This window comes from Poecilia latipinna, unplaced genomic scaffold (genome assembly GCF_001443285.1).
Source record: "Poecilia latipinna isolate Pla-1442-1.1 unplaced genomic scaffold, P_latipinna-1.0 Scaffold791, whole genome shotgun sequence".
NCBI lineage: Eukaryota > Metazoa > Chordata > Actinopteri > Cyprinodontiformes > Poeciliidae > Poecilia > Poecilia latipinna.
Genome location: NW_015113407.1, coordinates 27,641 through 43,829, shown reverse-complemented (window position 1 = coordinate 43,829; position 16,189 = coordinate 27,641). Strand labels below are relative to the sequence as shown.

Below are 16,189 nucleotides of genomic sequence, written 5' to 3'. Positions count from 1 at the left end.
TCAAGATAGTTATATTCATTTCCAAGTCTAAAAAAATTATGTAAAAACTAAACAAAATAATAATAATCTGTCAGATTAAAAAAAAGAAAGAAAAAAAATCAAACACAAGGGTAAAGTTCCAAAAAAATTCATGTTGAGGAAGTGAACTCTGGCATCAATGATTACCAACATTTCCACCTAAGACAAAAGTAGTAAAGTCAAAGTCGCCAGCTCTAATTTGTGTTTATATAAGGAAGAGGTCTGGATTAATATGGTCTGAGTAGGAGAACAGTTGCTTGGAGACTTGTCAAACCGGCACCTTTTGGAACAACTGAAAAGCTCTCTGGGTCAAAGTCAAGTCTGTCTGTGCTTCAATGCAGAGGGAAAACACAAGGTGTGACATTCAAAACAATTTCTGCTCCACTTCTGACAAGCATCATTCCTCTTATGCTCACAGGTGCCAGCCCTCCTATTTCTCCAAACAACTGTCACCATAAAACTTCATTAGGGAATTGTGCAAGTTTCATTTTTCTCCACACAATCAATGTCTCACATGCGTCACTTGTGACAGTTAAAGTGCAATATAATAATGTGGATGTAAAAATGTTATTTCGATGCTATGATTATTCAGGCCACTCAAAATCTGTAAGTCTAACGAGTTAAATACAATTAATTTTCTCATAGTAATTCATTTCACTCCAAAAAGTCACTTTAAATTATTGCTACATATGTTGAGATGAGAAAGGATTTCAAAAGCTCAGACACAAAGAAATGTTGCCAATAAGCATCCATTTAATCTATTTTTGGTAAAAAGCTATTTTTGCATCGCAACATCCCGTCATCAACATAAAATATTCAAAGAGAGTGTCGTTTCATAAGTCGTGTCGTTATCCATAGATGGAAATGCTTTCCTGTTTAATTGACTTTTTCTCTTAAATAAGCACGTCTTAAAATAACTTACTTACTTTAAAAGCTGCATTAAAATGCCAAATATGATTTAGTCTGTTCTTACTTTTCTGTCTCTGAAATACAAAAAATGTTTGCTCTTTACAGTTCCACAGGGTTCATATCCATTTTTCCTGTCGGGTACAATAGCTCTGTGTGAAATCAATTATGCAGTGAGTGACATCTCTCTCCACGCTGACAGAAGCGGTCTGCTGTGATATTGCATTGTTTCCACCTTGCTGACTTTCTGACATCTTTGTGGGGGTTCAGGGTCGACAGAGGGAAGACCTCAGAAACCAGAGTGTCCCCAAGTGAGGCGCACAGCGGCGCGTTCTGCTTCATGCTTCGATGCCTTCTGCCACCGCCCAATGTTATTACACTGCCAACCCATCCAATTTTCAGGAGCTGTGAGGCACATGCAGCAGGAAGAAGTAGACAGGGATGCATGTACGCTGTCCTAACTTGTGTTAATTAAGTGACAGTCACAGATACCGTTTCCTGGAACAGAAAAGCTTCGTACGTCCTTTCTGAGTTCAAAGTGCACCAAAACCACAAAGAGCAAAGCAATATAGAGATCAAATCAATGCAGCTCTGTGGAAGAACAACACGGGGTAATGCACTTTGAAGATTGCAAACGCGAAACCGAATTAACTCTTAGGAATCAGGTGTGCCTCTCCTGCTTTGGGCTCCGAGGATCCGACCTTGTGTGGGAACCAGCTGCTTAGGCTCTCTATTCCCAGGCCAAGGAATACCAATCTTCTCTCAGGGGCCAGAAAAGAGCTTAAAGCAGGAAAAGGAAGCCAGAGCCTTAACATGAAACCTCTGCTACACCGCTTCCTCTCCTCACTTGTGTTTGTGTTGAGGATTATTACCTTAGCAGTGCAGAGCGCAGGTATTAAGGAACTAAATTCTGAGGAAAAAGACACTTCTTTAAAGTTTTTTTTTTTTTTTTTAGCTATTCTGTTGATATAAATACTAAATTTAAATAATAGATGGATAAACAGACTGCTTGATGACTGAATGGACAGATGATGGAGATGATGGATACTCAACATAAGGGTCGTTTTTCATTACATGTTCCTTCAATCCTTGCATAATATCAATGGGTTAGGTGTAAAGATAAGGTGTAGGTTTACCAATTAGACAGAATCAAGATTCCTTTTGAGAAAAAAAAAATGGAAGGACTCAAACTTTATCTTAAAGTTTTTCCATAATGGTTCGTGGACTTTCCACTACGAGCTACTTCCAGCAGTCAACACACCTTGTGCTGCTGCGTCACATGTGATGACTCTCACTCTCTGCAGAATATCTCAAGAATTCCCTACTTATTTGGCCAATCTATTTAAGATGCAAAACTTCCAGCTGCACTTTGAATGTTATTTGCTGCACCAGCCTGCGCGCTTCCTGCTGCTGCTCCTGCTGCTGCTTCTGACCCTCCACTACCCCAGCATCCCCCTTGGGCTCCGAGATCAGACAACTTCTCCTCACTTCCTGATATGCAAAAAACATTGTCAAGCAGAAAAGGGCTCGTCATCAAATATTGAGCAGCACGGCGTTTATGTGACAAGAACCTGGAAGCCGTTGGATGACAGATGTACTGAACGATTTACACGCGAGTTGTCTGAGTGAAATCACGTTTACGTAAAAATATAACAAACATTCCCACGGCTTGCGCAAGTTTCACTTTGAGAAATGATCAAAGGGCTTGATAGATGCAACTTTGACGCAGCGGCCGGACAACCACGGATTACAATTACACACCTGCACGCAAGGCAGTAGCTGATCCATGGTACGACAAATGATCCATGAGCCACTGGACGCTGCTGCTAAATGACTTGGAAAATAGTCCCAATTTATACTGCAGACACAAGAGATGAAGATAGAGGGAGAGAAAGGCGAAAGCACAAGGGAGCCAGGGGTTCACAGTCAAGTCAGGACAAGATTATTACTAATCTAAAAATGCATTTTCCATTCCAGCGTACCTTAATCCCAGCCTTACATGGGTAAATGTGGGAGTAATACAAATGTGTTGCCAGAGTGCCCACACATTTAAGCTTTTTACACTGAATCACTGTTAACTGTTGATACATTTTTCAATCATCACTTGAACTCAGAGCTAAACCTGCTGTAACAAGACGCCTTTTTTCCTCCTCAAAGAAATCAAAGAAGACGCTTCATGCTGAAATAGCAGCCTGGAGAGAGATGATTTCTGAGGAGCAGTGGGTTTGACTTGGGGGTTTCAAAGCAAAACAAAAGGAATGTAGGGTGGGGGAACGGGAAAGAAGGAGCAAGACAGAGACACAGGATGGGGGTGGGTGGATGATGTCTATGTTAAGCAACTAGCAGCAGCAGCAGCAGCAGCAAGGGAGCTGTATCCCCCTTAATTTCACAACCGTTTAAGCGTTACAGGACCTGTGTGAGGCCAGGTTGAACGGCACACTGGTGAAATTTTACACCATGGGAAAAATCGGCGACTCACGGCTCGCTCTGAGCTCTCAGCTCAGCGTAAATCTTTTCATAATTTTTTTTCTCCCTTTCATCCTGCTTATTATAAAAAAGGTTTCAATTTTCGTTTTTGTAAAAACATATGTGTAGAATAACCGCTCCTCTAGCAAGGAAGTAACAGATATCCGAAGCAGCAGAGTAATAAGAGTTCAAACCAGCCTTCAGTCATACATCACCATTCCTAAAAAGACCTTGGGCATGCTGAAAAAAAACAAGCTATACAGACTTAATGCCCAAATCAGACCCAGTGTGATGCGTATTCTTAATAAATATTCTCCTAGCAAAGGATTTTTCTATGACAAACTTCAGCTCTACATCATTTGACAAAAACATGCAGAGGAAAGGCTGCTGCTGCTGCTGCTGCTGGATCTATGCAAGCAGATTTACTCACCGAGACAGTTGTGCCCATCATGGGCCAAACGGAAACCGTCGTAGCATGTGCACCTGTAATTTCCTGGGATATTGATGCACTCATGGACACACCCTCCGTTGTACTCAGTCGCGCACTCATCGACATCTGCAGAGAAACAAAAAAACAAGAAATAAAGATGTGAACATGCTTACAGTTGAACTCAGTTATTCATACACCCCCAGATATGAATCTAAATGTTCATTCAAGTGTTTTTTTTTTTTTTTTACAAAATGAAACTCTCAAAAGATAACAGAACAGAAGTAGGAGCAAATTGCACAATTACCGCATATGTGTTTTAATGCATAAAAATGTCATGTTAAGCTGTATTATACCTTAACCTTTAATTTATTATGTTTATACTCAATAATCAATGAAAAATCTTTATTGGAATACATCAATGAAACATCTTTTAAGTGCCGACTAATTTTGCCTACTAGTATTTGAACGATTTATCTCTGGTGAAGAACTTCAGTGTCTTAGAAGTTGGATTGTTCCCCAATCGTCACCATCATATTTTGTTCCCTCCACAAATTCTCTATCAGATTCAAGTCAGGACTCTGGCTGAGCAAGTCTAAAACATTATTTACAATAGGTTAAATTAAAAGTCACTTTAAACCTTAAATCTACAAGGGGATGCATAATAAAATGAGTAATAAATAATAAAAATAAAGTGTTTAGAGAAGAGCAACATACAACTAACAAAAAAAAAGCTCAAATTCAATAAAAAACAACAAAAAAAGGAAAACTATTTGTGTCATTACTGTCATGCTCTGAGCAGTTCTTGACACTCAAATTTTATAATTGTGCCTTTAAAAATATGATTTAATGTTAAATGTAAGTTTCATGACATTTACTGCCTGATTTGAAGTTCAAAGATAAAAATGCAAGAAAATTTCAAACTAAAATTGCAAAGCAGAACTTTCACAGAAAGCAGCAAAACAGAAACTTGCAAAAGCTGATGCGTGAAAAAGCTGGAATACGTAGAAACTCAACTTTGCTTTATTGTGAGCAACTCCTTCATTTTATTCAGTCTCATTAAACAGTCAATAAATAATCTCTGGCTGTATTTTACCATCAATATATTTTTTTTAATGTTTGCAGTTTTAAGCGCGATGAGATTATGGAAATATGGAAATATGCACACAAAGGAAGCTGCACTGTAACAGGGAAACAGACTGACACTAAGCTCCAGCTAAGCTTTGATGTTTGCATCACTGAAACTGCAACTTGAAACAGTCAGCCAAAACTCACTTAAATACGTAGATTACTCCAATGCATCACAGAAGCTTTGCCGTATTAGTGACGTTGGTTAAATACAAACAGACATTGCTACATAAAAGCAGCTGGAAAAATAAAAGAAAAGCATTCCAACGTTTTAAATATCACTGACTGTTCAGTTGTGCTGTTCGCACTTTAGATCTCAACCACATATTTATCAACAGGGATACTCATTAGTGAAAATCTGCTACAGCTCCTTTAAAGAGCTGCAGTCTCAAAGAATCCGGGGACAAAATAATCTCTTGATTTACAAAGGATGGTTGAGTGTTTTTAAAGCTAAAGGACATAATGAAAGGTGTTTGGAAGCCCTTTCCATTATAATTCTGTTAGGAACATTCAGACCCTTTGTCTTCATTCGTGTCATAAAGAGACAGAGCAAGTTTTGATGTCATTTCCCAAACTAGATTTTACTAAGCACGGCACGCTATGTTTTCTGTTAATAGCACACTCCACATTTACCCTTGGTCAAGATGTGCAACAGCTTTCAAAACAAATCTGTCTTTTATTGCAGCAGCATAATTTCATACAAAAACATTAGCAGCCCAACTTCTAATTTACCATAAGTATAATTATTCACAGGGGAGAAAGGCCAGCATTAGGAAATAATTGGATTTTACAAAATGGTCAGTGTCACACTTATTTGTATCTCTAATAATTCCCATAAAAGTAATGTGACTGAGCATTTTTTTATACTTTATTTTTTTTAAGTTGATCAGAGTGTAAAGGACCTTTTGATTAGTAACATATGACTTCATCTTTGAAAGGGAAGATGAACCAGATATGTATATACTTAAGCTAATGGTCACTAGGTTGATTCAGGACCTTTCATTTATCATGCAAATATGCACAATGGTGGTAAGAAAGGTAAAAGAAAATATCCCAAACTTTGTGTTGGAGAACTGCAGCACACACTGCCTTCTTGGAGTCAACAAATCCTCATTAAAACCATTACAACTATCAAAATGCCAACCAGGTGTTCAGACCTGAGACCTGACAAAACATACTTTCTGCTCTACCATCACAAATGAAAATGTGTGGCATTTGCCAAAACGCTGTGGTGACTTTCAATAGAAATAAATTCTTTGTTGAAGTGAGACTAAAACCAAGCTTGATTGTGACAATCCATCCACATTGGTTTTGACGCGAATCCAAGATTACAACATCCAGAAGCATCTCATGCTCACTGTTAACTGTGGCGAAGAATCTGTGATGCTACGGGTGGAGGAACTTATCAACGCCCAGTAAACCTCATGGCATTATGAAGTCTGACAAATCAGGTCATTAAAAGTAATGTTGTGGCCAAAAGACTGAAAATAGTTTGTCAAACATGTCAGGAGGCTACTAATCTAAAACATAAAGCCAAATCAATTCAGAACTGGTCAAAATAACCAAGTAGAGGAGAGATTATATGTTTCAATATAAATGTTTTACAGTCTGTTTTACACACATTTTAACTGTACAGTTTTACAGTTAAAATGTGTGAATACTGAACAGTTAAAACAGTTGCAACTCCCTATTTTTGCAGTTCACATATCAAATATACTTTAATATTCATTAACAAGCACAGGGGAAACCATCTTAGAATTACAGAAGCTGACATCTACAGTCTTTGTAATTTCTGTTACTGGGGATACAGCCAATCAGTGCCAAAGTAAAAAAAAAAAAAAACGAATTGGGGATTAATTGCCTTGCAAACGCCAGCCATGATGGTGTCAAGTAGCATTGCACCTATAGTTACTTCAGCATTCCAAGATGAATGTTCCTATGTTCTATGACAAAATCCACAAATAGGCAAGTTTTCTGCAATAAATTGAAGTTAAATTATGCAGGAAAAAACTGTATTATCCAAACAAGGCTGTCCAAAGTATTAACAAGATTGGTGTAAAAATTGCTAATTTTGTAAAAACACTTCAAGACTTTGTGTTCTTGCCATTGACATGTTCCGTTTCTGTATTCGTTTTGTCCTCTTTTTTTCAGCATTGTATATCTTTCTTTGTTTTACTTGTTCTTGAAAAGGTTAAAAATGACTAAAAAATAGAAATAAATAAATAAACACATATTAGCATGACTAAATATACTTAAAGGTCATATTTTTTCTAAAATGTTCAAAATCAGGTTATATTACTTTACTGAAAGACAAATTTGCACATGACTACCTGCTGTGCAAAACAACATGTAAAATGTTAACTAATCATCTTAGTTAAATTAAAGTAGTGAGCAGACAACAAGTTGTCAGCACTTTGCTGATTTGCTACACCGTTTTATTCAGAGCCATTCATTTTGCATTGAGACAGTATTATTCCAGATGTAAAACTCCAGGAGTCCATACAAATCATCACTCAGCTGGGAAATGTCTAAACTATGAACCTCCAACACAAGATGACTGATTTTAGTGAGAACAAAAAAAAATACATTATGTTGCTCCAAAATGCTATTTCAAGTTTTATACTGTTAAAAGATTTCTAATTTTAAATGTTGAATGATTACATTAAAATGCATTCCTTACAATTCTAAAAAAGTATAAATTTCCCCGTTTTGCTCCCAACCTCCCTAACGAGAACTTCAGAGGAGCAACAAGCTGACGCAAAAAGCTGATTCACCTGCTACTGATGTAACTTGGACACCCGCCACCATTTTTCTGACTTTTATTGTTCAGCTTTAAAAGCCTAACTCTGACAGCCAAGGTTTTATTTTATATTTAATGCCCTAAAGTTTTGACCAAATTCATGCCAAGACATCCCCTTTTCACCTCCCCTTGGAATTTTATTACAGGCAGCATTCTACAAGTATCAACAGCGTTTTTCTAAACACGGGACATTAAAAACCTCTACCATTAAGCAGAGAACAAAGTCAGTGGCAAAATATGCAGCTAGTCATACAAAACATATTTCTGGCTAGGACACTAAAGAGACGGAGCTATTAAAGTAAACAAAATGATTTCACAAGCATGTATGCAGTCAGAAAGGAATCTGGAATGAAATTAGTCTTTGCTTTGTTTTTAATGATGACATTACGGACGAACTATAAATCACCGATAAACTGGAAATATAGGCAGTTGGATGAGATTGAGTGGTTGAAACTGGAAGAAATGGCACATTAAAGAAAAAAATGAGACGGAGAGATGGGAAGATAGGAGACTGTTATGACAACATAAGTGGAGTTATGATTGGTGTTGAGAGGCCTGTATGGGAGCCCAAACAAGGTGGACTGAGAACATAAAATAACTCCATTTAACACAAGGTAGTCCACAGAAAACAGGTCATTCCTGCTGTTAATCCCCTCTTAGAGGACATTTCTCTGAGGGTTTAGATTAATTTGTTGGTTAAATCATTGCAAGTGTTCCCATTTTACAGCATCATGTTGAGGTTACTTCACGTTTCTTTTTCAATCACCATTGTCAGTTTTGTCTGCTTAAAATGAGTAAAATCCAAATGCTATAAATAGGTGGCGTACAAAGGCAGCATTCAGCCCTTTCTGCTCCACCAAACAAGGTTTCCAGATTTTATTGGAAGAGTTATTTTCTAACATTTCAAGCTTGGTTTAGTTTATGTTGTCCTGCTGGAAAGCAAAGTAGCACATTTTTGGGGTCCTGACCACACAGAAAATCCTTTAATAAATAATCTGTACTTTGCTGAGCATTCCCAAACCCTGGTCCATCTTTCTGTTGCCATCGGAGAAAGAAAACTTACAAACATTATGATTCTGTCATCGCCGTGCTCTCATATGTGGAATTTCTTTACGCAGCCGACGAGTGACGGGTTGTGCAGCGCCCCAGGTTTCTGCACATGTGCTACCAACATACAGTGTTGTGTTCATCCGCCTTGAACTTTGCCATAAACCACAGAGTATATCATTAGGACTTTATGTGCTAGACTAACACGGAGCAGTGTATAACTGTTAATGGAAGAAACATGATACACGCTTTTAATGCTTTTTCACAAATAAAAACCTTCAGAAGTCACCAAGTTAGAAAGTAGAGTCCAGCTGAGTGTTATTTAATATCAGTATAAATACATCTGTTCTGTATTTATGGTGAGATTAAGGCTCCATAGCCCATAACTTTGCCTCGGAGATTTGTTAGAGAGCATTAAGGGAAGAACAGCATTATGATGACCAAAGAACACACCAGACAAGTCAAGAATTATTATGTGGAAAAGTTATGGAAACCTAGCCATGCTGTTAAGTTCAAACCTTTAATATTACTCAGGGGGAAATGTGATTTAAGACAGTAGATATATATATCTATATATATATATATATATATATATATATACAGAGACAACAGAGAGCCAGAGCTACAGTCGAATGGGTTAGACCGAAACATCTTCTTGTGTTAAAAGTCAAGAGATAAATTCAACCACGAATCTCTGAGAAGACTTCAGAAATGATGTACATAGTCACTCTTCATACAGTCTTACTGATCTTGAGCTATTTTGCAAAGAAGAATAAGCAAAAAGTTGTCTCTAAATCCTAAAAATACATGTCCCAAAATACTTTGGAAACCAAAGGTATTGGCTAAGTACAAAGTACAAACACATGCCGTATGTTTGAGATTTCCATGTATGACAAGGACTTAAAAGCTATTATTTTCCTTCCACATCAAAAAACAAAACAACAACAAAAAAAAAAAAACTGTGCATCTTCTTTATATTGTTGCATGGCTCACCTCAGCAGAACAATCAAAACTTGTTGTGAAAGGTGATTCTGCTGTCAGCCAAAAAGGGTTCTTTTATAAGTTGTACCAAGATTTGATGCAACACTTTGATATGTTCTAATTTGATGAATGTTGCTTTTAAATGTTGTTTCTCGCGTCCTTAAGAAGCTCAACTACCCTACACTTCAATGGAAACTGAAATATTTTACAACAGACTCAATAAAACAAACTTTTACAACCCAAGGCGCAAGGCCATGAAACGTACCCAGTCGAATACATGAAAGAATAATGCTGGTTTAAAACAAACAGTATTGTGAAATATGGTTTTTATAAAGGCAGTAATAAAAATGGTTGGATATAATGATCTGAGGGCTTTGAGCACATTAAAAGAGGCTACAAAAACAAACTTGTTTTAGGCTGAAAGTCCTGCCGCTGGCAGCGCAAATATCCCCGGCAGCTTGGCAGGGCCTCCGACTGCCGTTTTCAGCCGCTATCTTAATTTTCTCCTCAAACATGTGTAGGAAATTTACTGCTTCATTTCACCTTGTCACAAAGGAGCACTCTGCACCTGGCTTCCACTTTCCTCCGGTTGTAGCTTTCTTGGTTGGTCCTCCTCCCTCGTTGGGGAAATTGCGAAGCTAATGAGTTATTTCAGCTGAGACAGAACCTCTTATCAAGCCTGTCACTGGACCTTAAAAGCGTATATAAAGCTGTGCAGGGCAATGCATCGCAGTGCTCTCAACACGCCTCGCAGGCTTGCACAGAGGGTTGCAGTGGTTTAAATCTCACACATCAGGCACTGTGGGACTTACCTTCACAGTGTTTGCCATCACCTTTGTAGCCAGACTTGCAAATGCATTTGTAAGACTTTGGGGTGTTCTGACAGATGGCATCGATGCTGCAGTTGTCTAGAGCCTCTGCACATTCGTCCACATCTAGGAAAGAGCAGGGAGAAAGGGCAGTAAGGAAGCTGCTACAGAAACCCCCCGATGGGGGCTGGGTCCAGTAGCTTTTTTTTTTTTTTTTTTTTCCGTCAGCGTTTGAAGATAAAGCACATCCTGGAAGATGGAGAATCAACAAAAACAACATTCAATAGACATAAATCTGCTGCGTGCGCTTTATCTCTGAATTGATTTCCCCGATTTTTAGTCAAACAAAATCCTACTTCTGAAATTTAGATCTTCTTCAGGTTCTTGTCTAAAAAAAAAAAAAAAAAAAAAAGAAAAAAAGAATGTATAAACCCGCCAGCTACTTAGTTCTGAAGCTGAAAAAGTATTAATTGGAATTGGAGTGAAGATTAGGCTCCTGTCCAAAAACGGTCTACCTCTCTCAAGAGGCACCATGTCAGTGAATGTTTCCAGCATGTCATCATGGTGTCATAAGGTAGATTAACCCTGTCTAATCAGTGTGACAGCAGCTCAAATAAGCAGAGGGGGACGATTTTGCACAGTAATGCAATTTCTTGTCTCAAATTGAAACTTCTTGATCAATTCGATGACTTTTGGCTCCGGAGTAAAAGCCACCATATGCAGAACTGAAACCTCCTCAGTGAGGATATAATGGAAGCTGAATACTTATGTACAAATGAAAACTGAGAAAAAAAACAACTCTTTACATCCTCATATTATAGCTATGGGCTGTTACAGATTCCCATGGTTTTGTAACCTTGAATAAAAAAAAAAAAAACTACAGCATCTACAGCACTCAAAATATTAAAACAAATTTATATCGAATTGCTTTTATTGTAAAGAAACTCAGAAATTATTGCAACTTTTTTTGTTTTCATTAAAAAGACTGAAGTTGGACTGATATTTATAGAGTAAGACAAATATAACAAACTGATATTAGCTGGTTAGTCTGTTCTGGACGTGAGCTTGGATTCATCTGCCTAACAAATATCAGCTTTTCAGTTGCAGCATTAAAACTGAAGCTCGCTCTTTATTTCTCAGTCAGAGTCAACAATGTTTCATGTCAGTTTGAAAACACTCTTATAACACAAAAAGATTTGGACACTCCAACTCCGACAACTCTATAACTAAAACATCTAGGACCAATTGTAATCAAAGTTTAATGGAAAACTGCATATTTTATTGCATTTTCAGATGCATAAAGTGTTTATGCATCTGAAAAGATTCATGTAGCACCTCTGAAAGTAAATCAATTGTTTCTACTCACTTAATTTTTTTCAGGAATTTCATGGAGCCAACACTAACCTACTTATCAGCTCATGCATTCCTGTTGACTAATGGATAACAATTAAAAATCATTTTTAATACTATAATTGGCCAGCAGTCTGGGATACATTTCCTTCACTACAATCTTTTATCAAAGACGAATGTTAAATCCATAACTACCCGGAAAGAAAGCATGAGTAGATTATTTTAGCCAAAATCCCAAAGTTGCTCTGGAGAAAAAGAAAATGTTATTAAAACCCTGGACTAATTTGAAATGACAAAAAAGTGAATATAAACAGACAAGAATGGAAATAGGTTTAACCAGAAGCAAGATCAGGTTTGCCTCCACAGAGCTCCTAATCCCCCAGAATCCCAGTTAACTAGCCCAGGTGTTTGGGATTACCCCCCCTGCACACAGGGGAAGAATGGCCTAATAAGGTTTACATAGCTCTCAAAATTCACTCTTATCACAAACCCTTTGCAGGAGTTTCCTGAGCCCAATGGGAAATGACCTACAGCCTAAACCTGTGGGCTTAGCGTATCAGCTACATGGGCCTATTTCTGCACATAAAGCCTGCAGGCGGCGAGGGGAAATGACAAAAACGCAGCAGAATGTCAAGACTTTTTGGAGCTCATGTCAGTGTGTTGATATATCATCACTGACCGCCAATGTCAAAGATTTATATATTCAATTTAATATCCAACTCTCACCAACAGCACAACATCTAACTCCAAGAAAATTTTGTACGCATCAGCCAGTAAATGCAATACGGTTTATCAAATGTATTTTAAATTCTTTACCATGACTTTTTGACCACATTCGTTTAAACGACAGCGCACCAAACAAGACTGCTTTGGAGAGCTACCAGAGGTGACTAAACACGGCGTTTTTATGAGTACAGGATGTTCCTGCTAAAGGGTGTAACTGTACATGTATTCATAGCCAAGGTTTTCACTATGGACCTTTCGGTTCGGCATGAATGTGCACCAAAATGATGCTGGGCTTTTTTTTTTTTTTAAACCTACACACGCTTCAAATTTGTAAGCTCTGTGTTCAGTCACACAACTGCAAAGGGAAGAGGCACCACCACATAGGAGCAAAAAAAAAAAAAAAAAATCACAGACAGTCCAGAGTCTGAGGAGCCCACAAAATTGTGATCTCATCCAATCGAGCGTTTGCAGTTAGTAACAAGTCTTTTACATTGATGTGGACAAATTTTGAACAACTCTAGTTTGAATGATTGTTTTCATTCAGCCACAGTGGAGCGATCTCGAGGATGAACATCCTCTTTAGGGTCGTGCCACAACTCCTCAATTGGGTTCAAGTCTTTACTAGGCCTTTCGAAAGCCTTTCGTTTCTTGAACTAGCGGTGGCTTTGCTTAAATGTTTGGTATAAATGATTTGTTCTATATTAAATGGCAACAGGAACGTGGTATAAAGCAGTGGTCCCTAAACCTGGATCTCCGGGGCCCAATATGCTCTGCTAGAGGCTTTGGCTTCATTTTCCAAAGTAATCCGGAGAGAGGTATCAACTTCTTTTTCGTCTTGTTTTTCACTTGTTAACCTTAGAACATTTCATTTAACAATCACAAGAGAAAAATCCCTGTTTTCCGAACTGTGGAAATTACATTTTATAAAAAAAAATAAAACATACAAATAAAGCCAGGTACAAAAAAAAATAAATAAATACTTTTCAACTCCATGTGCAAATTAAGAGACTTCATGGCTTTAGAATAAATAGGCCTTTCTCTAGTTCCATCAGAAGCTTTATAGATCTGCCTTTTACAGCATTAATCTAGGGAAAGTTTTGTTTTATGGCCATGTTAAAAGTTTTCATTGCAATACAGTGAGGGAGCCACAGGGAGGAATTAGGGAGAAAACCATGTGCAGTTTCCTAATAAGATCTTAGACTGAACCGAGATGCAGAAGTTGGTGTTACTCAATAACCCTAAATTAAACTAAACTACAACAGGTACAGAAATAAATCTAATATTTTATAAATAAATAGAGTATTACCATATCTAAAAGATTCCCCCTACCCCCCCAAACAAATGTGGTTCAGTTATGTAGAGTACATCTTTCACCATTTCTCAGAACACATGGTGTCTGCATGGTTAATGCCATATCTCTATGGTATTATCTCTTTTATCATTCTAACCTTGGAAAAGGGTGCATACAGAAGTTAACCATTTGTTTTCTTTTGTCTCTACAATGAAATCCAACCTGACACCGTACAGCGGTGGATCTAAAGTGTTTTCCAATAATGATTTGTGAGTTTATGGTGTATTGTAGTATGTAGCACCGTTTCTGAGTAGGTGGCACATATTTTGCAATTTTCCACAGCTTGTTGCAGGACCTTTGTCAACCTCACATTGATTATTATGGAAGAGGGATATTAGCCCTTTAGCTTGGCTCTTCTGTCCCATCTCATGTCTTCTAGGCTATGAGCAGGGGCACACGGGGTGAGGAAGTATTTTTTTATTTTTTTAATAGAAGAGGTATTAATCACAGCAACATATCTGTCTTACTGTCAGGGTTCTTGGTGCCAAATCTCTGTGGTGAGATTCATTGTTGCGGAAACTGAAAGAATTTGTCTTTTCATCGTGTTATTAATGTTCCCCTCTGGAGAACTTGTTCACTTTATCTTTCTGGTCTGCAAGGACCACTCACATGTTCAAATGCATTCAAAATCTGAATTTGGCATAAAAATTTAGCAGAAGATGGATGAAGGACTCACCTGGAGAGCAGTCTCATTTTTCAGAATGAATACTGCAATGATCGCATAAATATCACAAACTGACAAACACGGACTGTTGTGTATTCAGAACATCCCTCTCCTTCTCTGTTTAAAATTCTAATCGTGTTTGATGCTTTTATTGCCTGTTGGCTGCAAAATAACAGCTCTGCGCTTCAGCTTATAAGAGTTTGGGATGTTATATAACTTCTGTGTTGATGCTTGGCATCACAGAAATTGGAGATAGCAGACAGCAGTCTGTAGCCCATGTAGGGCATTAAATAATACAGCTTCTGTGTTTGCCAACACCACCTGAGCTAGTAAAATCACGCAGCTAACCTTTAATTTATGATTCCTCAGTTCCTAAGAGTTGAAGTGTCTATTTCCAGGACTCAAGAAATAAAACATGGAGTCAACACTAAAACTTATTCGTTCATAACACAAACAACGCAGGCGGATGGAAGACAGGCACACTAACTACGAAGATAATTCAAATTACCCAAACACGCATTTTTGTTTCAGTGTGGAAGAAAACAGAACTGAAAACACACTTCCACTGAGAAGGAAGGAAAACTCAGCATAGAGATATGAACTTTAGACAGTTTAGTTACGCGGTTACATTGCTAACCAGTATTTCACAGTGCAACCATGCTGTAAATCCCTGTTTCTAAAACTGCAGGAGCTTAAAACTAAATATACGGTGCTGTAAAAAGATATTTGCCAGCTCGCAGGTTTTTTTTCTGCTTTTGCCTTTTTTTTTCCTTACACTTGCATGTTTTAGATCATCAAATTACTTTTAATATCATATTACATCAACTTTGTTCATAAAGCACTTCGGAAACTAAATGCTGCACATAACTGCATACATTAAAAAGAAAAACATATATAACAAATATAGTATGACTGACAAAAATGAAGTGCAATAAAACAAAACAAAACATGAAAGAACAAATAAGGCCAAACTGTTACTGATGTTGGAAGCTGAACAATAAAAATAGATCTTTAGACAAGTTTTAAAAGCAGGCTCAGAAGGAACCTCTCCAACATGCAGCGACAAGTTACTACACATTCGAGGGGCAACAACAGAGCAGGTGCAGACCCTTCTGAAATTTTCACCTGGACTTCAATACCTGCAGAAGCTGCTGGTTGGCTGACCTGAGGGGTAGAGAAGAAGCTCAGAGGTGCAGCAGGACAAAATCATTAAAACATTTAAGTAAGAAGAAAGTTAATTTTTTCTCTGAATATCAGATCAAATAACCAGAGAATATAGTGATAAGAAAATATTTATTCAAAACAACCTGGTCCAATGCGAAAAATCATTTTTTCCCCTAGACCTAAAGTGGTTGGGCCACAACAAAGTACACAAGCATGATTGACAGCGCTAAAACTCTCCTCCTAGTTCTGATTGGTTGTTTCTAGTTAGCACTGGGACAAGGCAGAGAAGCTTGGTTTGTTTTTGTTTTTTCACTGATTATCTGTCTCATACCATCCTGACATGACACATTAA

General features: G+C 37.7%; 1 protein-coding gene across 2 annotated transcripts in view; it reads right to left on the bottom strand.

Moving 5' to 3' along the window:
* The window catches only part of scube3 (signal peptide, CUB domain, EGF-like 3), a 118,904-nt gene that overhangs the window by 82,045 nt on the left and 20,670 nt on the right, over positions 1–16,189 (bottom strand). For both annotated transcript variants that reach the window (XM_015046740.1, XM_015046741.1), the window contains exons 2-3: positions 10,586–10,708; positions 3,821–3,946 (exon numbers count right to left, since the gene is read on the bottom strand). In XM_015046740.1, coding sequence (XP_014902226.1) covers positions 3,821–3,946; positions 10,586–10,708 — 249 coding nt within the window. The remainder of the gene's footprint in view (positions 1–3,820; positions 3,947–10,585; positions 10,709–16,189) is intronic.